General features: G+C 43.4%; 2 protein-coding genes across 4 annotated transcripts in view; one reads left to right on the top strand and one right to left on the bottom strand.

Moving 5' to 3' along the window:
* LOC127607160 (uncharacterized) overlaps window positions 1-22,640 on the top strand; it is a 153,352-nt gene that overhangs the window by 4,351 nt on the left and 126,361 nt on the right. The gene's annotated exons all lie outside the window — the stretch shown is intronic.
* LOC127607165 (cell division control protein 42 homolog) lies at window positions 351-22,529 on the bottom strand. Of its 3 annotated transcripts, none has more exons than XM_052075297.1 (6): window positions 22,374-22,529; window positions 20,083-20,208; window positions 19,441-19,513; window positions 19,093-19,202; window positions 11,186-11,383; window positions 351-674 (listed from the first exon to the last, which is right to left on the bottom strand). In XM_052075297.1, the coding sequence occupies exons 2-6, from the start codon at window positions 20,185-20,187 to the stop codon at window positions 561-563; spliced, it is 600 nt and encodes a 199-aa protein (XP_051931257.1). In that variant the 5' UTR covers window positions 20,188-20,208; window positions 22,374-22,529; the 3' UTR covers window positions 351-560. The 3 variants fall into 3 exon arrangements, with proteins under 3 accessions (XP_051931257.1, XP_051931258.1, XP_051931260.1); XM_052075298.1 differs by lacking the exon at window positions 351-674 and adding an exon at window positions 6,548-7,084; XM_052075300.1 differs by lacking the exon at window positions 351-674 and adding an exon at window positions 7,679-10,317.

The following is a 22,640-nucleotide window of genomic DNA, read 5'->3' as shown; positions in this document are numbered from 1 at the left end:
CATCCATTTTCTGAACCACTTATCCTCACAAGGGTCACAGTGCATGCTAGAGCCTATCTCAACTGTTTTTGGCCAGTAGGCGGGGGACACCCTGACCTGGTTGCCAGCCAATCGCAGGGCACACAGAGACGAACAACCATCCGCGCTCACACTTACACCTTGGGACAGTTTTTGAGTGCTCAATCAACCTGCCACACATTTGTAATGTGGGAGGAACCCAGAGTACATGGAGAAAATCCACGCAGGCACAGGGAGAACATGCAACCTCCATACAGGGAGGCCGGAGCCGGAATCGAACCCGGTGCATAGAACATTATTGAAAAAAAATAAATTTTAAATTTTCACTTGACTTCGCCTTGAAGCAGGTTTTATTTTATTGCTCCTTTTGAAAAGCAAACAATGGTGAGGTGTGAGCATAGTCCCTTAACTTCACTGAAGCTCGGCTGTTATGTGCATCAGTGACATGGTGAAAGGAATACACAAAACGATACGGAACAACTTGAGTAGAGTTTAAAGATTGATAAAATCATTGAATTGAAGGCCTGGATAAGAACCCATTGTCATCTTGCCGAGTGGCCATTGTTCATTGTCTCTTCCTCAGGTGGAGGCTCACTCTCAGCCTCGGATGCTTCGCTGTCTCTCAGACAGTTTGCTATCAGACCTAACTCCATGGCCTGTAATGAAAATCCATACAAAACATTTAGCAGCGTGTGAGAAAGGGGGGAAATTCAATAAGATGCTTAACGCAATTTATAAATGACAGGAAGAACCAATCGAACGCAGATGCCAACGCCCCCAAAAAAGACAAGATTTGATGCCTAAATGTGTTCATTTGTCTCAACTCTGCTGAGTATGCATATTGAGAGAAAACAGTCCGTGTGTTTTTCTTTTCCCATCCACACAGTCATGCCGTCAACCGACGTCTCCACCAAGGTATCCCCCAAACTAATGGTTTCTGTTGGACATCGATAGTAAACCAATCTGTAGGCTGCGAGGCACAGGAAGCAGATCTCATTAACGCTCATTGGACTGTCTTCTAAGGAAACTTTCATCTTGAGACAGCGGGCCTGAAAGCCGGCTTAATGTCGCTGACTCGCTTGAGGTTTAATGGTCCACTACGAGATGAGATCTCCAATAGACAAATGAGCCGTGAAAGAGTGAGTGAGGTCACCATTAGGATGTTGTTGTTTCAAACCAGCATGCATGCACTTCTGCAACTGTTTGACCTCACGCTGTCGCCTGTCTTTTCAATGGCATTTTGTTGCTGTCGGATACATAGCACAATAAAACCCCATGATGCGACATTTTTCTCTTCGTATGTTAAGTTTTGTCTTGAACAGTGACTTCTTCGTTTAAGTGTTATTATTGCACACAAGAATGGTGTCAAGGCTCACAAGGTGGGTTTTGCTCATCTCAGAAACAGTTCTCGCTGTTGAACAACTGAAGCTACAGTTGATCCATAGAAGATAGAGTGGAATGCATCCGATTAGCTGCTCAGAGTAATTTGCTTATGGCTCGACGGACATTCAAAGAAACGAACGTTTACTTGTATTACAAGGAAAGCATTTTCCTCCAAAATGCTTTACTTGTTATCATGCTAAAGACCTTACGCTAACTGGAGCGCTAATGAGAGAAGCGCTCCAGTTAGTGTAAGATTTTAGCCTTCAAGAGCTAACTATGGCCATCGAGGACTACGAAGCGTCCCGTGGCTGGCTTAAAAGTTCATAGCATGACATTAGCTGAGCAAGGCTGTCTTGTGTGGCGATCAACGGAAGGTCAAGTTAGAGACAGTGAGATGGTGAAAAGAAAAGCCACTGAGTCCAAGAAGTATTTGTTATCGTTATATTCAGACGAGCATGGACGTTGCATTGCTAAAATGGCTACAAAATGGACCTTTGGATGTCAAGCAGCTAAGACAAGAGCCCTGATGCTGGAACAGAGGGTAAACGTGATCAAAATGAAAGACGGAGCAAGCAAAATAAAAGACATTATCCAAGAAATTGATGGAAGTGAAAGTGAATGCTGATCGTAAATTTTGCAATTTCTTTCCCTTTTTTCCTTTCTACACTGACAATATGAAGTGTCAAATAAGTGTCTCCTCGTACTTATGCACTATTGAAATAAAAATAAAGAGTACACATACGTTTGTATGTGTGTTTGTGTGTGTGTTTACATCTGAGATCAAATTTGCTACAGTGAAAAATTTCTTGCTGCAAACATGATTTCATTGTAGAGGAGTTTCACTGTACCATTTTACATCGGTGCTGCCCCGCAAACGAGCATTTGCTCCGGAGAAAATTTTTAAACTACCTCCCTGAGCAGGGTTTAAGCTGTTTTCAGGGGCTACACCGGTGTAACTTTGCACGTGTGAATGCTCTACTGTGGCAGCCCCGGCGCTGCACCGGAGCAAATGTTGCCGTATGAACACCCCTATGACTGGCGACGGTGTGTAGTAAAGTGGGAGTAAGCTAGACTTTAGATAGATGAAGTCAGCTCATAAGATAAGCGATACCCTTTTTTTTTGACCCGACAAATCAAGCTTAAACAAAGAAACGGGCGAAAAAGAGATTTTTTTCTGTGCAACTTCATGTTTATTAAATAGAAAAGACCAAGTCCTTGTCCTGTTGTTTGAATTCAAGACTCATCGTTACTCTGGCCTCAAAGGTGTTTTGTTTTTGTGGATAACCACCTGCAGTGTATGAAGAAGAAACGCAAATACTTTCTGTTTCGGTGTACCTGAACACCGTTATTTACAAAAAGTAAAAGGCGTAAATGGTTAATGGTCATAAGTTACAGAATAATACTGATTGATTGGTGTCTGACTGCGTGAGTGTTTGTTTCCCTCTCTTACTTTCTCAGGGTCAGCTCAAAGCACTATTTTTCAGTACAATTGAATCAATGCAGTGGTGATGCATAACGATAGCTTGAGCACCGGTGCTTCAGCGATGTGTCAGGAACATTCAAAAAGACAGGCAGATGAAAACGAGGAGAGCAGTGTTTCTCAAGCTTTCGTGAGCCAAGGCACATATTCCACATTGGAAGAAAAAACTCACAGCTCTCTGCTTCACAAAAACTGGGCAAACAGGTTAAGTATGTACCATCTGCCATCTAGTGGAAGAACATATAAACACTTTTCCTGATTCAGTACAATAGAACTAACTGACTGTGAACCCAAATAAATTTATGATCACCTCCAGTGCTGTAAGTGGAAAAGAGGTGCTGATACTCCCCTTATTTGACTGTTGCCAGGTGAGTTAGGCAATAGGTAAAATCAGATCAAGTTAATTAATTTAAAATATATGATACAAGGCGGCCCGGTAGGTAGTCCAGTGGTTGGCACGTCGGCTTCACAGTGCAGAGGTTCCGGGTTCGATTCCAGCTCCGGCCTCCCTGTGTGGAGTTTGCATGTTCTCCCCGGGCCTGCGTGGGTTTTCTCCGGGTGCTCCGGTTTCCTCCCACATTCCAAAAATATGCATGGCAGGCTCATTGAACACTCTGAATTGTCCCTAGGTGTGAGTGTGAGCGTGGATAGTTGTTTGTCTATGTGTGCCCTGCGATTGGCTGGCAACCGATTCAGGGTGTCCCCCGCCTACTGCCCGGAGACAGCTGGGATAGGCTCCAGCACCCCCCGCGACCCTAGTGAGGATCAGGCGGTACGGAAGATGAATGAATGAATGAATATATGATACAAAGGAATTTAAAAAGCCCTTTTCATAAGAGTCTCAAAGGATTTCATAAGCCCACAGTTGACAAATAATAACATACCCTAATCTTAACACCACCGTTGAGCAATGAAAAAAAACATCTGGGGGTGGGGGGAGATGGGAAGTCCTTGAGAAGACGGGTGGAATGCCCCTTCGAGGATGTCCAAGCTGCAATGGATGCAGAGTGGGCGACATTTAACATAAAGTGCGGTGCTTTACATTAGTTGTATTCGTGTGAGAGTCCATTCAATAAGACCATGTGATGCAGGAAGACAACTTTGGAGAAGTTGGTCCTTCTCAAAACCCGGCCCGTTCCGTCAGTTCGGAAATCTCCAGAGCTGTGCCTCAGGATGTTGGTCTAATTCAGATCTTGTCCCTGTCAGTTTGTGCAATACTTAGTACAACACTAAGTACAGTAAGCCAGCTATCGGACAGCGAAGCTAGTAAGGGACAGGACACGTGATCTATTTAAATTAAGAAATGTTTCTACATTGTGTTGGTGTTAGATATTATTGTGGTTTGTCACATTTGCAATTGATTTGCTCAGTGTTCCTCTGGCTTTGATTACTCGGTTCATGTGAGCAAAAGGACATATTTATTCAGCATCTTTTGTATTTTGCTGTCAGTGTTACGAGTTGTAAAGCATTACAAAACTAGCCATTTACAACAAACTGTTTCTCAGCAACATATCACACAAGCCTACGTACATATAAAGGATGTGCCTTTAAGCCATGGGTACGAAAGGGCCGCTGTCCTGCCTGTTTGTGTTTTCCAGCTCTCCCGGGAGCAACGCACCTGATTTAAATAATCAAATCGCTCTAATGTTGATTCAGAGCTGGATGATGGGCTGATCATCTGAATCGGGTGCGTTGCGGCCGGGAGAGCTGGAAAACAGGCAGGACAGTGGCCCTTGAGGACCGAGTTTGGATACCCCTGCCCGATATGCGTTGGGGCAAAACAAATGTCCGACCGTGATCGTCCGCATGTCCGTGTTGCATTGTTTTACCGAACCTTAATTGGCGCACACTCTTTATTTCTCCACAAGCCCTCCAGTGTACAAGTGGAACCGAAGAATTTGCGCCAGTTTGAAAGGTAACTCGGGCTTAGTGCAGTAAAATTCAGCGCTTTGTGGTGCCCAGTACGTATGTAATGCATGAGGACCTACTGTGCATGTTACACTTGACGAGTGACTGTCGTTTTGTGAGACGTAACTTCAAGTCCGTCACCATTTGCGACTCGAAAGATAAATGCATCAGTTTAAATAACCCATTTTGATCGTATACTATTCATCCCGCTTCTCAAAAACAGACGTAGTTATTTTGACCAAATTGTATGATTTTCATTATTTTTGTTCCTTTCATTGCGACTCACCTGAGCGGTTGGGTGATTGACTGAAGCACCAGTGTTCATTGACTGGTGCTTAAAGCGAACCAGATGGATAAAAAAAATCTGTACTTCGCTACTTCACCCACTTGAGATTTGTGGTTTGTGCAGAAAAACTGCTTTTAGCAACTGCGAGCTTCGGCCTCAGGATCAATGGTGATTTTTGGCTTAGCGGTGCCACCTAGTGGCTCGTTACCTCTTATGCCCAAAGCCAACCTAGACGCCTACAGAAGCGAAATCTTTCTGGTTCATGAATAAAGATGTGAGTTCTTCAGTTATTAAGGTGTACCAATAAAAAAATAACTGATAGTTAAAGTGGTAAAGGCAATTAAGGTATAAGTTTAATATTTTTAAGAATGCATTATACAAAGACCTTTGACAAAAGCAATTGGTTTTTCACCAAAACAACAGGTTATAATAACAATGATACTTATACTTGGGCTGTATGTTAACCCAACTCTAAGTCACCAGTAAAAGAACCAACCATCAACCAGTCTCTCTGCCATAAAGAGGTGTTATTCGGCAAAACCAAGCAACGGTTTTCTTCGTAAGGAATGGCAGGTATAAATTCAAACGTTTGTATTACGAAGCAATTGGGAGGGAGAGCAAGAAAGACATACATTGTGTGCCAAAGAAAATATTTGGGTAAAAACTGGATCCTACATCAATGTGTGCCATCTCACAGCCAATTTACTCAGCTGTACCTGAGGGACCAAAAGGGTCAGTTATATCTACCTATCCATTTTTTATGGGGTTTATTCTCATTTAGGGGCGTAGCTGAGCTGGAGCATGTCCCATCTGACTTTAGGCTCAAGGTGGACAACACTCTAGATGGATTGCCAATCCATCGCAGGGTGCATGCAAATTATTCACATGTACGGTGAATTTAGTCTTTTCGGAATGTTGGAAATTGTTTCAAACACCTCACAAGAAGGAAGGCAGACACTCAGAACCCCCAGTCTTAAAGGCTACAAAAGGAGTTAGTGTGCCACCTCTAAAGAAGTGTAGCGAACCTTGTGTTTATTAGTCTATTTATTAGTATATTTATTGTGTATTGGTGCCAGCACATGAGGCAGATTTTGCTGAAGATCTTGCTGCACTCTCCCTTGGTCCCATGCAATGCATAAAGAGTACACTTTTTCTAACACTGTTCAACTTCCCTGTGTTTAAGGGTAAATTCATGTGGCAATATTTCATATTTGAGCTAGTCATCTCTTCACCGTGAACGACTCCAGATAAATAAGAGTGAATGTGAGCTGATAAATGAATTCATACTCAAAGTGGACTATTAACTGTTTTGCGTCATATTAAAGTGTCCACTCAGACCGACACACTTGCCTTTGTGGTTAATTGCGTGGAACAAGTCATAAATATCATTTGTCCAACTATCGTGTGTTTGGGGTGTTGGCAAACAAAAACATGAGCACCAGGAACTGCAGAGGGAAATGGTCATGGAAGCATTTCCTCCGGTGGTGCCCGGGCAACTACGACGGGTGGGGGCGGGGCTCCACAATGGCTGACGACAACTACACGGTTGGGCATTTGAAAGGTCGATCTGGCCACAACACTGATTGCATTTAGAGCAATCTACTTAAAAGCTCAACTTTAATTCTACACGTACATAATAAGCTTGGTATCTGAATCCCCATAAGAGGCAATGGCAGTCTGTGCAAAGCCTGCATAACCTGCTGGTTAGGCTGATCTTCTACCCCCAAATCAGACTTCGCAGTGAAGCTTCTTATTGCGGAGACAGTTAAAACTTGGTTGACTGAAATCATTCTCGTCATGCCTTTGGAGGTCAGTGCTGTCTATCAGCCTTAGCAGAGGAATGGAAATGTGGTTGGGTGGGGGCAGTATCTATGCAAGAGTATGTGTTAGATGTGTATGCTTTGAAAAAGACACGCTTTTCATAGCAGCACACATCGGCGCTTCTTCTTGGGCTCTGGGGGCTCCAATGCAGCCAATATCGCCTCATCAAACACATTCTTTAGGCCTTTCTGTGGAGAAACAAAACAAAACAAATACACAAGCTAAATAAGGGGGAAGTGAAAACATGCAGAGGACAAACAGAGGCAAATCAATTTGAAAAACTGAGAACAGAATTAAAGTGGCTCGGTGAAAACTGAAGAAAAGGCGTGTTTGGAAACCTGTCAATTGAGGTGACAAAATGAATAGTGGCAACACAAAGCAGCATTGGAACACCAATTTGTTGACCCGGCTTCATAAATATCATAATCAGATAATGGATGGAGGGAATAAATGCCTTTAACAGATCTGACTTAGTAGCGTGTCAGGTCAACAGCACAGCGAGGGCAAATCAAATTGCACAAGAAAGTGGAGGGAAAAAAACAGCACATGTTCTATTTCGGTCAGAACTTTACATGAAACATGATCACAAACTTTCCACCATCTTGCATACTAGATCAGTTCAAATTATGTTGTCCATGCATGGAATGGAATGCATCACAGTGCAATGGGGGTAGTTCCAGTTCAATTTTAGGTATTTGCACCATAAACAGAAATGCAATATGCCATGTGAAGATTTGATTTTTTTTCCGATAAACTCCAGAAAAAAAACAAGGGAGCAGAGAAAGAGTACCTCACTTGTGCTTTATTATAGGTTGTTTTTTTTCTTCTTCCAAAACAACTGTTATATCTTCTTTGTGTGACAACAGCAGGCAATAGTTTCACATGGTTCTGATGAGAAGTTTGCATACATTCACCATGGCTATACGCTCGGTGTTTTAGACCGTTGTTGCTTTCTCTGCAGGGCATAACAGTTATTGCACTAAAATATACATCATCCAAGTTATTTCTACAGTCTGTGTTTGAGTAGGGATATTTTTCTGTGTTTACTGAATACCATCATATCACATTTGGAGTAAAAAAAAAAAAGGAGAATAATCACACGTTAAACTTTATATTATATATACAATTCAGGCTGTCATTAGATAATATTTTTTGTTGATTATTCTATCGAGTAAACGAATGAGCAGATAGAAATGAACTTTGCATTAAATGTATTGCAAGTTTTTTTCTCAATTAAAAAAAAATATTTAATAACCGATGATTGTTGTTTCTTTTGTATTGTTTATTAATCAAACCAAATAAACAACAATTAAGCAATTTCACACGAGAGGGAGCAACGTACTCACCAACATTTTGGAAACAGTTACTTCTTGGCTCCTGATGAATGTGAAGTGATACAAGTTTCATATGCTGTACACTTCTGAGATTAGTTCAAGTTTCACTACAGATAAATCATGCTGACTGAAAATAACGATTATTTTGTAATAGACTAAACTTGAATATACCTTTTTTCCCCTCATAAATTTACTCGTTTGGTGTGCAACATGTTAGAAAATAGGTACAAATGTCGACCGTTGTTTTCCAAAGAACGGGTAGATGTTGACATGTTTGATTTGTATTAAACACAAAGGCTAATCAGTCTGCTATCGTGACGGACTACAGAAATGAGAGAATATGTACTGTTGAAAGATTGAAATCAGAGGATTTTGACTATTTTCGGTTAAATAGTGCAAACGTCTATATGGCTAATAATATGTAAAAATAAATTCCAGTCTTACATTTTGGAACTGCGGCAGTGGCGTGTTTTGCCGCAAAATTCAGAGTTCTCCATTCTTTGGTGTTGCAAAACACCGATGAGCACGCTTACGTCCTCACATGATAGATTGTGACAAGTTCCCGTTCAGTGCTTAGTGCCCCATGTCTCTTCCTCGGTGGTTCTTAGGTTGCTCCATACAACTCAAGTAGTTTGAGTTGTTTGGAGGTTTCACTGTCACTAGAAGCACTGTGGCAATATGGGTAACCTCCAAATAACACAAGAATTCACAGACACACACACTCCTAATTAGAAATGTGTTGAAACCAATTGAAAAGAAAATACTAATTGTTCAGAGTCGGTCCCGACTTTCACAATTGAAACAACATAGGTGGATCGAAGCCCAAATTCTTTTTTTGGCATACGTTTGAATAATACGCAATCAGTCTCCCCAAAAAGAGTAATGGTTGTTACAGCTGAATTTGTTGACCGAATATTTCGCTGGCATTCACAACCTTGAGTGCAAACCACCCTGTACAGAGGTTGAACAAAGTGTGTCCAAAAGCATGTGCCGAACAAAAACAATGAATCTGTGCATAGAATTATTCTCTACTTTTCTATTTGAAGAATATTACATATTGTACTGTTGTGGTCAAGATAGCAGGACACTCTCGGAATGCATTTATGATGCCTTCTTCCCTCTTTTCAAATGATTAAATTAAATACAAAGACGTGCCAAGTTTAGTCCACAGCGTCATTGTGTCAACTATTACAAGAAAATAGGCATTCCAAATTCTTGCTATGCTTTTGCTTTAATATTGACCGTGGACCATGTTAATTGACACTGTGGTAGTCGTAATTAACTCGGCTACATTTGGCATCAAAGGTCAGACAATTCTTGCTTAGATATACCACAAGAGTCTGTTGGAGGTGCCCAAGAGTAATGAGCTGTAGAGCTCTGACAAGATACTGCTAACGGGATTGCATTTGTAAATGTACCAACCAGATACAAATGCCAGACAAAGTCCAAGGATGATAACAAACAATTGAAAGATACAAATAATGAAGATTAGCCATGGGGCATTGTCAATACACGCTTTAAACTGGGTAGTAAAAAAAGAATTTGTGATTGCTTTCGATTTTTATACCTGCATATGGATGCTTTGAAGATTTTGAAGAAGAGTTGAAAGCAGAGGTCACCAACCTAGTGCCTACAGGCACCAGGGAGCCCCTCAAGGACTATGGGAGTGTTCCGCGGGCCTATTCCAAAAATAGCTCACCTTTGATGAGACACTGACTCTCCACGAATCATGTAGAAGTGATCTTTTCAAAATGCGAACACTGGCAGATATTTATAATGAAGTGTGGCAAATTGATATTTATCTGTTTTATCATTATAACATATGATGGTAGTTCGAGCAAATTTATTTCAAAAGTGCATACTATCAAACTGACAGCCCTCCGCATTATTCAGTCGCTAAGAAGCAGCTCATAGTTTCAAAAAGGTTGGCGGCGCCCGGTCTATAGTAAAACTGCTACAATTAGCAGTGGACATAAGTTGGAGCAGTTGCGCATTGTTTAAAATATGCAGCATTTTCTTTGTCTCTGCATCTCAGGAGGTTCTAGGGCAGCTAGGATAGCTTCATCAAATACATTCTTCAGCCCTCGCTATAGTGACAAGAAGGGAAAGACAACAATATCTCAGTTAGCATGAAACGATGTTAAAGAATATAGCAGGCTCTGAAAAAAGAAAGAATTTGAGGGGATGTGGAGAAGGTCTGACTTAAATACATGCACAAACAAAGAAACCGTGCAAGTCGACCTCAACCACGATTAGAAATTCAAAGATGAGGACCGAACAGGAAAAAGGAAATTAAGATCAGCAACTTTGCAGGGAGGGAGGGAGAAAGAAAGGAAGAGGGAGGAAGGAAAGAGCTTCAGAGTGCAGCAGGGGCCAAATGCTGCTTTAATTCACACTATTGTTCTTGCACAGTTGTTCTGAATCACAATAGCACTACTCCCTTCCGTCTTAAACTACACAACCAAATATATTAGCTAATAAAGTGTCACATGATCACAATTATTCTTATCTTAGACTGTAATCCAGCTCCAATTATTTTGACAATAATTAGCCGCAAAAAATCTGCTACAAAGTAACTAAGATCCGCTTATACACATCAATCCATTATCCGAGCCGCTTTTCCTCACGAGAGTCGCTGGTGTGCTGGAGCCTATCACAGCTGACATTTTAGTTCATGTCATCACCGTGTGGACTACAACAGGAAAATGTGCATCCCGAACCCTTTTTATGATTTTGTTTGAGAGACCGAAAAAAAAATACACACAAACAGTACACTACTCATAAATTGTGTGTGGGGGAGTGGGGGCTGAATGCAAGACAAAGCTTATCAAGCATTGTGTGCAAAGGCTGGGTTGGAATTTAGAACATGCACTTTTTCCCTCCATTTTCTTAGCGCTTGCAATTAAAAGTATGTATTATGCATTTTCACAAGTGTCTGTCTAATGTCTACGTTACCTGGGTGAGGGCTGAGCACTCCACATACTTCACAGCCTTGAGGTCTCTTGCAAGTTTCTCTGCCGTCTCTGGAGTAATAGGTTTTTGCTTGTTCTTTGCCAGCTTCTCGATAGTTGAGGGGTCATCTCGTAAATCAATCTGAGTGCCAACCAGCAGGAAGGGGGTCTTTGGACAATGGTGTGTGATTTCTGGAACCCACTGGATAAACAAAGACAATTATGTAGCTGACAACGCAGTTGCAATAAGACTTCACATATGAATGTTCTACAGTTTAAGCAGTGGAAAAGCTACTGAATGTTTATATAAGATAAGATATCCTTTTATTCGTCTTATCTTGCATCGCAAACCAAGTGTAAATGAGTGTGACTCAATCACTGCATTGGAATAATCAATTATTAAATATGGTGCACCTCCTTATAGTTCCTCTCACGAGCAGAAGGAATATGATTGAAAATGACACCCGGAGCCAAGTGGCCAAACGTGACTTAACTATTATGTAGTGTGCTACTTTCTGCTCTATGTTTTCATGAGTAGATGACTGTCGGCATATCCTTATGTTGGAAAATGTAATTGCAGACAAATGCTGTGGCAACGTCACAATGAAGCAGCAAATCAAGGGCTGCAGGGCCGCAAGCTAGAGATTATTTTACCCTGCTGAAAATGTGGATAATCTGGTAAAGAATTTCCACTTAATGAACACTTCATTGTTGAACCTATTATGGTCCTGTGAAGAGTTTATTTTACTCACTAAAATACTGGTGAGATTTTAGAGAGTGTCTCTCCATTTTGTTTTTGGTCTATGAGACCAAATGTTGTCAGAAGACCATTGGTGATTTTGCCGACTAAAGCAGTGGTTCTTAACCCCGTTCGCGGTACTGAACCCAACCAGGTCAAATGCACATTCACTGAACCCTGCATTGGTGAAAAATAAAAATGTGATTCTTTTAAAAATTCAAGACATAAAAAAACACATTAAAACAAAAAAAGTAAATAAAATGTCAAGACATAAGTATATGTGTATTTAATTGTGCACAAAATGAACCGTGCGTGACGTACTATCACGACAGTCACACGTTGACTACGGCAAACAAAACAAACAAAATTACCCGCAGCACTAATTGGGCAAGCAATGTAAAGTGATCATCCGCAGCCAGTGATGGCCAAGCGGGTGTGTCATAACTAATTGACATGTTGAGTCGGGTGTGTCTTAACCTCCACGGCAGAGGCTCCGTCAAACCCCTGTGGTTTGATCGAACCAAGGTTAAGAACCACTGGACTAAAGCAACACATTTGAGTAAACCTGGCTTGTTCAGAAGTGATCAGTTAGAACCGGGATTGTGTCAGGCTATCAGCATTAGAATGTGCGGAGTCATTTATGTTGGCTATCCCTGGAAAGCAATTTAACAGCTCCCACAAGCCAATTTGGAGCACTTGAGCCCTCCTAGCGCCTGCTGCCACTAGCTAACACTTGCAAGTGATGGGGCAGCCGCTAGATCCTGGCAACAGGCGCTGCGTCAACGTAATGGGGTCGCTTTTCATTCAGCAACCGTTTAGTAAGAATAAGAAATAAAAGAATAAGAAAACCTTTATTCGTCTCACAATGGAGAAATTCCCACTTTACAACAGCAAAGTTATGAAAGGAAGAAAGTAGAAGAACAAAAACTACAGGAGCTGCTGTAAAGGCAGCCACTCTTGCGGTGCCATCTTATGTGATGGATGGATGGATGGATGGATGGATGGATGGATGGATGGATGGATGGATAGATGGATAGATGGATAGATGGATAGATAGATAGATCAGTTGGTAAGGCATCGGTTTGGCATACGGGAGACGGTGGTTCGAATCCCGCTTGGGGCAAAAATGAGCACATAACACCATCCAGTGTGGCTCCTTGGGCAAGATCCTTCACGCTAATGCCTACCTCATACAATGATGAGAGACAATAAAACGAATGACATGCCGGCTCAGACGTCGCCCGGCCAAACAACCAGAGCACCTTGATGAAAAATGGGCTACTGGAACAAAGCGGAGATGGGCGAGATGCGATAACATGGCTCTGTTGGAATGCTACTACTCAAACAACCCTAGTCAGAGGGGTTACATGCAGAGAATGTGGGCTAAATGGTTACTTCGAAACCCACAGTCACGATTGACCACGAAACAACTAGTAGCTCAGTGTTCCAACGTCCACAAACGGCAACTGCTGTCACAACTTGAGATTGATGAGGTACAACGCAGGTTCCATGGTGAAGGGCCCCAGGCTGCCAGATCAGAGGAGGAGGTCATACAAGAGATTGGGAGGCAAGCCTCAATGAATGCAGATGATGAGATTGGGTGGCCAGCCCCAATGAATGAAATGCTGAGCGAGGCAGCAACTGACGTGAAAGCTAAGATCATGGCGAGAATGAAAGCTGGGCAACCTAGAAACCGATTACAACGGCTATGTGAAGTACCATCTGAAAGTCTCATAGAAAGTGTGAATGCAGCAATGAGGATGATCCCTACCGTGAGCTGATATACGCTTCAGCATCAGTGATCCTGGAGACTCTGGGCTGTAAGAGCAACCATGGAAGCCATGAGATACGTTACCCACCATGGAAAAGACGGTTGGAGGCTAAGATCAAGGCGGCCCGGAAAGATGTGAGTCAATTGACCTAAAGCGGTACACCAAAGAGAATGAGGCCAGACGAATAAACAGGCTGTTCGCAACACAACCTGTGAAAGTGTACGCTCAGTGGCAGGGTCCTAACAACGGAGCTGACCCACCAAGACTGGAAACTGAAAGGTACTGGAAAGGCATATGGGAGAAGGAGGTTGCACATAACAGCAGTGCACAATGGCTGGTGACCCTGAGAGAGGAGCACAGCAACCTCCCTGAACAGAACCCAGTTACCATAACAGTGGCAGACATACAGGAAAGAGTCTCAGATATGAAGAACTGGACAGCACCAGGTCCACACCTACTGGCTAAAGAAACTCACAGCACTCCATGAGCGCCGAGCAGTACAAATGAACCAGCTGCTGAGGGATGGGATTCACCCAGAATGGCTAACCGAAGGGCGAACGATCCTGATCATGAAGGATCCCTCGAAGGGTGCAGCCCCATCCAACTATCGGCCAATAACCTGTCTCTCCTCAACATGGAAGCTCATGTCAGGCATCATTGCGGCTAAGATAAGTGGACACATGGATCAATACATGAACGAAGCACAGAAGGGCATTGGTAGAGATACCAGAGGAACCAAACATCAGCTCCTGGTTGACAGAACAGTCGCACAAGACTGCAGGTCCCGACGTACCAACCTGTGCACAGCTTGGATTGTTTACAAGAAAGCCTATGACTCGATGCCACATACCGTATTTTCACGACTATTCGACGCACCGTACTAATGGCCGCAGTCTCATTAATGGGTGACATTTCTGTATTTTACACATAGCTTAAACATACAGCATGCATGCGCGCACTCTAACACGTTAGCTTGAAGCATACGGTAGCACGCCAAGACATACAGATAAGCTAAAAACACGTTTTTAAAAAGGCAACGAAAGCAGAACTGAGTTCGGGTGTATTTTATTTAGCCATCGTACAATGTTCTCACGTTTTTCGATCAATCATCACCCAGAAATCCATCAAAGTCCTCATCCTCTGTATCAGAAGCAGAGGACTGCACATCTCAGTTGTCATTGAATGCATCACATGCTAAAGTGTGAGTTGCTACGCATTGCCGAGCGGAAAGAAGGAGCAGCAACAGCAAAGTCAACATTTCTCTTGTGTGAAGCTTTCCCACATTTGAAAGTAAAGAACAGAGCGAAACATGGTGGCAGCGTGTGTGTGTGTAGAAAGAATTGAACAATTGTGCAAGTACCGTAATCCATCAAAAACGCCGCGTTCCCTCTCGTTGTTGCGTATTGTGGCGTAACTCGCCAAGCGCTGCCTCTCACTCTTTGTAAAGTTGTGTTTGCCACCGATCATCCATTGTTCCCATGCCGTTCGCAACTTTACTTTGAACATCCGGTTGATGCCAATGTCCAGCGGTTGGAGTTCTTTAGTCAAGCCTCTGGGAATAACGGCAACTCAGAGTTCATTTGCTTCACTTGTTTTTTCACTGCTGCTGTGAGATGGGCACGCATGCGAAAAGGATAACCGTGGCTTTAAGTTTGAACTGAGCTTCGTAGGCGTGTCTTTTTGTCGAATTTATTTTCAGGGGTTCTTAGAAACCAAAACCGGAGTTGTTTTGCAACAATGCACATTGCCACACTCTATACAAGTGTTGGTACTGGCTTGAGGCGTCCCTCCCTTTAGCGTCCACTTACACGCCCACCCTTCACCATTGGCGGACGAGCTTGCCTGTCCTCTCTCTCCCCCTCTCTCTCTCTCCCTCTCCATATATGTATATATACACGCCCACCCTTCCCTGATTGGCCGACTTCTTTCCCGCATGCCTGGCCACAGTCACTTCCGCCTTTTCTCTATATAAACAGCGTGTCGGCTGTCAGTCAGCTTTTGGAACTCAGCGCATATAAAGGATGCTCCGCACCAAAAGGCGTCCTGTCCATTTAGGAGAAAATTTAAGACTTTTAATGGCGCCTTATAGTCGTGAAAATACGGTACATGGATCACTGAATGCTTGGAGTTGTATAAGGTGAACAGGACCCTAAGAGCCTTTGTTGCGAACTCGATGAGGATGTGGAAAACCACACTTGAAGCCAATGGCAAGCCACTTACCCAGGTGTCCATCAAATGTGGCATATACCAAGGTGATGCACTCTCCCCACTGCTGTTCTGCATAGGACTGAACCCCCTAAGCCAAGTAATCACCAAGACAGGCTACGGATACCGCCTCAGAAATGGAGCTACAATCAATCACCTCCTCTACATGGATGACATAAAGCTGTATGCTAAGAGCGAAAGGGACATAGATTCCCTGATCCACACAACCAGGATCTACAGCAGCGACATCGGGATGTCATTCGGGCTTGAGAAATGTAGTCGGATGGTGACTAAGAGAGGAAAGGTAGTCCGCACTGAAGGGGTCTCACTCCCTGATGGAACAATAGCAGACATTGAGGAGAGCTACAAGTACCTTGGTATACCACAAGCCAATGGCAACCTCGAACTGGCAACAAGGAAAGCGGCTACGGCCAAATACTTCCAGCGAGTGAGGCAAGTCCTAAGAAGCCAGCTCAATGGCAAGAATAAGACCCGGGCAATAAACAGCTATGCCCTGCCAGTGATCAGATACCCTGCAGGAATAATAAGGTGGCCAAAGGAAGAGATTCAGAAGACGGACGTTAAGACCCGAAAGCTCCTAACCATGCATGGAGGGTTCCATCCCAAATCCAGCACCCTGAGACTGTACGCAAGCCGAAAGGAAGGAGGCCGGGGACTAGTGAGTGTGAGAGCCACTGTCCAGGATGAAACATCCAAGCTCCATGAATACATCAAGGAGAAGGCTCCAACGGATGACGTACTCAGAGAATGTCTCCGACAATGGGGAACAGAAGATGAGGCGCTGGAAGAGGGACCATCATGGGAGGACAAGCCCCTACACGGGATGTACCACCGGACCATAACTGAAGTGGCTGATCTCAAGAAGTCCTATCAGTGGCTAGAGAGGGCTGGCCTGAAGGACAGCACAGAGGCACTCATCCTGGCTGCTCAGGAGCAGGCCTTGAGCACCAGAGCCATCGAGGCCCAGTTATACCACACCAGACAAGACCCAAGGTGTAGGTTGTGCAAAGAGGCACCTGAGACGATCCAACACATAACTGCTGGGTGTAAGATGCTGGCAGGGAAAGCCTACATGGAGCGCCATAACCAGGTGGCTGGCATAGTCTACCGAAACATCTGTGCGGAGTATGGACTGGAAACCCCAAGGTCAAAATGGGAAACACCTCCGAAAGTGGTGGAGAATGTCAGAGCGAAGATCCTGTGGGACTTCCAGATCCAGACTGACAAGATGGTAATGGCGAACCAACCAGATATCGTGATCATAGATAAAGGGCAGAGGAAAGCCGTTGTAGTGGATGTAGCGGTCCCAAGTGATGGAAACATCAGGAAGAAGGAACATGAGAAACACGAGAAATACCAAGGGCTCAGAGAGGAGCTGGAGAGAGCCTGGAAGGTAAAGGTGACAGTCGTGCCTGTGGTGGTCGGAGCACTCAGGGCAGTGACCCCCAAACTAGATGAGTGGCTGCAACAGATCCCGGGAACAACATCGGACATCTCAGTCCAGAAATGTGCAGTGCTGGGAACAGCAAGGATACTGCGCAGAACCCTCAAGCTTCCTGGCCTCTGGTAGAGGACCCGAGCTGAATGAGGGACGGACACCACCCGAGGGGTGAGATGAGGATTTTTTAATTATATTATATATATATATATATATATATATATATATATATATATATATATATATATATATATCCATCCATCCATCCATTTTCCGAACCGCTTGATCCTCACTAGGGTCGCGGGGGGTGCTGGAGCCTATCCCAGCCATCTTCGGGCAGTAGGCGGGGGACACCCTGAATCAGTTTCCAGCCAATCGCAGGGCACACAGAGACGTCAACCATCCACGGCCACACTCACACCTTTGGACAATTTAGAGCGTCCAATCAGCCTGCAATGCATGTTTTTGGAATGTGGGAGGAAATCTGAGCACCCGGAGAAAACCCACGCAGGCCCGGGGAGAACATGCAAACTCCACACAGGGAGGCCGGAGCTGGAATCGAACCCGGTACCTCTGCACTGTAAAGCCGACGTGCTAATATATATATATATATATATATATATTATATATATATATATATATATGAAATTGGTTGGTGAAGCTCTTTCTCTGTGGGTTGTGGGGAAAAAAGGGAGGAGGTGTAGTCGAAGGTGTGTTATACTTGAGAAATTGTGGTGTATTTATTTCATGCATGTGCGGTTAAAAGGGTGTCAAATCTCAGTTGCCAAAATGTACTCCAGAATACACACAATTTTTGACCTGTTCCCTCTCTAGCAATCGTGACCAGGGCAATCTACTACTTTCTTAACAATCCCACCATTTGGTTCAACAAAGAAATAATCCAGTATACTTGGTGTGGCACCTAAAGACGTGTTTTCCTAATTAGAACACCAGGGTTTTTACCGTTACAGTGAGTGGTATGGTTATGAGTGTGAATGGCCAGCTGTGCATGTGTGAGTCGCTGACTGTAATTTGTTGATGAGTATCCAGTTCAGTCGCGTTCGGCCATGTTGCTCGGTGTGCACCGAGCCTTGAGATTCAACCACTAACACAGCTCAATTCAAAAAGAATGACATTTATCCGCCATTTGGGCTGTCTGTGGTGCCGGCGGTTCTGAGCACAGTGACCATCACACGTCAGTGACGTGCTTCCACAAAGCAAGGGTGTCAGATTCCTGTCAAATTAACGCAGATACAAAAGACTACTTGTGTACAATACGAAAGCATTATAAGACCAAATTTGTTTTCACCACTATTCATTCATTCATCTTCCATACCGCTTGATCCTCACTAGGGTCGCGGGGGGTGCTGGAGCCCATCCCAGCCGTCTCCGGGCAGTAGGCGGGGGACACCCTGAATCGGTTGCCAGCCAATCGCAGGGCACACATAGACGAACAACCATCCACGCTCACACTCACACCTAGGGACAATTTAGAGTGTTCAATCAGCCTGCCATGCATATTTTTGGAATGTGGGAGGAAACCGGAGCACCCGGAGAAAACCCACGCAGGCCCGGGGAGAACATGCAAACTCCACACAGGGAGGCCGGAGCTGGAATCGAACCCGGTACCTCTGCACTGTGAAGCCGACGTGCTAACCACTGGACTACTGGGCCGCCCCGTTTCACCACTAATTTAAATGAAATGAGGAATACAGTCATACGAAGATGGAACTTGCCTTTTCTTTTACGTTTTCAAACGATGAGGGAGACACAACGGAGAAACACACTAGGAAGACATCTGTCTGGGGATAACTCAGAGGCCGTAACCTGTCATAGTCTTCCTGACCTGGAAAAAGTACAAACATTAACAACAATAACGTGGATGGACCGGCTGTCAAATGCGCAGCCTTGATATTAATGACACAATAGGCCCACCAAAACTAGTATCTCCAGGCTGGAGTGAGTAGTAGAGATTAAAAGAACAAGTTTGGGGTTTCAGATCAAGTGATCGCCAAAACTACATAAATGTATTTAAATGCTCTGGATAAACAAGTATTTGTAAAAAAAATTGATCAAACACATACCTGCAGTATCAAATAAGCCCAGTGTGTAGGGCTCACCTCCAATCATTACGGTAACAGCATAATTATCAAACACCTGCAAAACAAACATAAAACGATGTCAACCATCTACTTCCCATATCCTAAATATAGACATATGCCCACATTATAAATACAGAATCACCAACATTAAAAGTCTTGGCTGAACCTGAAAACTGAAAATGGTGGGTGAGAGAGGGTCTTTATTGCATCTTCTGCACTTGTCAAATTTGTCAAAGTGTGAGCTGCTCTCTAGTTCTTTCCGAGCGATACACACGCTTTCACAGCCGCAGAGATGGCAACCCCTGTCATAACTTCTCAGACACATTCTCGATATTTGTCAGGAACGATTGCCACTAGGCAAAACCAGAAAAGTTCCAAACAACATTCATACTTGCTTTATATTGGTATGATAGTCTTTCTTTAGTTTCAAGTGACATAATGTTTACTTTTTTCCAGTTTTGATGCATTCACTAGTCTTGGAACATAACTGCTAAATATGCAAATGATGTGGAAAGTTTTATTCACAGAATGACATTACAAGATATATTACATTGTATTTTCATTTAGTAAAGTTGTATGATCGTAGTTTAAAAAAAGATATTCAATCAGTTTCCAAATACTTACTGTCGGTACATATTCTGAGGGAAATTTGTTGGTGGTGTATGAGATGAGCAGGCAGGTTTTACCCACGGCACCATCCCCAACGACAACACACTTGATGGTCTGCATTCTTCACAAATCATTCAATACCTAGGATCGGGTGAAATAAGATATGAGGTAGAATTGGCCCAAAATGTACTGACGGCCTGAAGCTCAGTAGCCAGCAAAAGTCCATAAAATGATCCACATCATTGTTTGTGTCGCACTCACATGGCAACTGTCGCTGTGCTAGATAGAGGTCATGCCCACAAAATTTTGGCTTCTGACTGGTTGATTGCCATTTATTTGTACATCATAATAGGCATATAGCTCAAAAGGGAGCATATCATTTTTTACAGTATACCTATTCATATCTGTGATAATGTAATGACTAATAATGATGGAGCATATCCCAATGGTTGGTACCTATATATCATTAGAAAGCTGAGATGTCAAATCATTCTCTTTATTGATCATGCCAAAACATTCATTCATTCATTCATCTTCCGTACCGCTTGATCCTCACTAGGGTCGCGGGGGGTGCTGGAGCCCATCCCAGCCGTCTCCGGGCAGTAGGCGGGGGACACCCTGAATCGGTTGCCAGCCAATCGCAGGGCACACCTAGACGAACAACCATCCACGCTCACACCCACACCTAGGGACAATTTAGAGTGTTCAATCAGCCTGCCATGCATGTTTTTGGAATGTGGGAGGAAACCGGAGCACCCGGAGAAAACCCACGCAGGCCCGGGGAGAACATGCAAACTCCACACAGGGAGGCCGGAGCTGGCATCGAACCCGGTACCTCTGCACTGTGAAGCCGACGTGCTAACCACTGGACTACCGGGCCGCCCTATGCCAAAACATATTTTCTGAAATTTGGGTCACTCTGTCACATTTTGCTATGCTCGATCACATTGATGGAGGTGCTTGTATATCAGAATCACATTTAATAGACAATGCCCACGTCTTAAAACAAGCATTTGTATGCAACTTTTGATGGTGGTGCGGACATCCGCAGCGGCTCCTCTTGTTTTGTGTTGCGAGGCAAGAAATTTCATCTGTGCTGTTCGGTACACATACAACACATTGTGCTTGGTACAGCACATTTGACAATAAAGTTGTATTCAATTCAATCAACAACCACCAGATAGCCATCCTAAGGCCTCGAGGTCTCAATTCTACACCACTAAATAAACCGTAGTCAATGGATATAAATGTAGACAAACGACATAATATTGCAAATAAAAGTGCCAATGAGGAGTATAATGATTGTATGTGACAACAATGCGCAATTATTGTTTTTAACAATGCAATTCACTCCAGCATACAAAAACTTAAACCGTTGTGTTGATGCTACATTGTTATTTCAACATCATGACATCTGTTAGGCCTTAAAACACTCGACGATTAAAAATAGAAAGAAAATAATCGTAAAAGAATAGTTTTCCAACATTCGGGTATTCAAAGAAATTCAACAAATTCGCGTCCTTCAAATTCAGTGGCTCGAGACGTCATTATACTGTCATGGGTACTTAATATCGTGTTTCTAGACCCGCAGAACTATAATTTTGGGTGAATGTTAAAACGGAATAAGCGACGGAGGACTCGAGGTGTGGGAATGTATCCCCAAAATCATCACGTTTGACTAAAATGGTTAACGACGAGAAGATCACAGAGGATCATTGGGAAAAACAGCTACCGTTAGCTTAGCAACACAAGTAGAATGTGTATTTAGGTTATTGCTGTCCTCAATCTGCCTCCACCTCCGCCCCATTTTCCTGTCGGCTGACATACCAATCGATGAAACATTGGGCTTATTACTGGCCTTTTTTGGATGTTCTGTTTCTGTTGTCATTTCCATGAAAGCGTACAAATGTTTTTCAATTACGACGTTTCAACCCAAGCTGATAATACGCGGCTTCACAGCCTGCTACCCGATGGCCGGTACCCAGTCAAGTAGGCATGTTTTTTAAATTTAAATTCCCAACTGACTGTACGTATTCAATTACCACTATATTTAAAAATCAACGAACATCTAAAAATGGTACACGGGCGTTGAATTCCCGTTATAATTATTTAACGGGTGTGTTAAACCGTCTTGGCTAGCATCTGGACACACTAATTAACTTGCTAGCATAGCCACCGGGCTAATCTTAAACCGATGTCACCGACATACCACACTACTTAGTGCTTTCACGTCCATCGCATCTATTCCACCTACTTTATAAACACCAAGAATCCTAAATGGATACGTTCGTGGAATTTTCCCTTACCGTATCTCCCACTGATGTCTTCGCGTCGGGCGTTGGCAGCTCCACTCCGGACTAGGGGCTTCCCAGGCAACCGAACAGGGACACACTGCACTGCACAGCACAGCACAGCACTATACTACAGCGAAAAGTAAACGGAATTACATTTTTGGATTGCCAAATATAGTATATATGTTTTGGGGTTGTTGTTTTTTTAAAAGTCTGATGATTGCAATTATTAACTGCCAGGACATCAACTAAAAACCAAAAACAAAAGAAAAGGTAGTACAA

Source organism: Hippocampus zosterae, chromosome 9 (assembly GCF_025434085.1).
Source record: "Hippocampus zosterae strain Florida chromosome 9, ASM2543408v3, whole genome shotgun sequence".
NCBI lineage: Eukaryota > Metazoa > Chordata > Actinopteri > Syngnathiformes > Syngnathidae > Hippocampus > Hippocampus zosterae.
This window is presented reverse-complemented; position numbering and strand designations above follow the sequence as displayed.

Coding starts and splice junctions, on each gene's coding strand:
- LOC127607165 (XM_052075297.1), bottom strand. CDS start 20,187: ATGCAGACCATCAAGTGTGTTGTCGTTGGGGATGGTGCCGTGGGTAAA. Junction 11,384..19,092: donor TTGAAAACGTAAAAGAAAAG/GCAAGTTCCATC, acceptor TTGTTTATCCAG/TGGGTTCCAGAAATCACACA. Junction 675..11,185: donor AGTGCTCAGCCCTCACCCAG/GTAACGTAGACA, acceptor TTTTCATTACAG/GCCATGGAGTTAGGTCTGAT.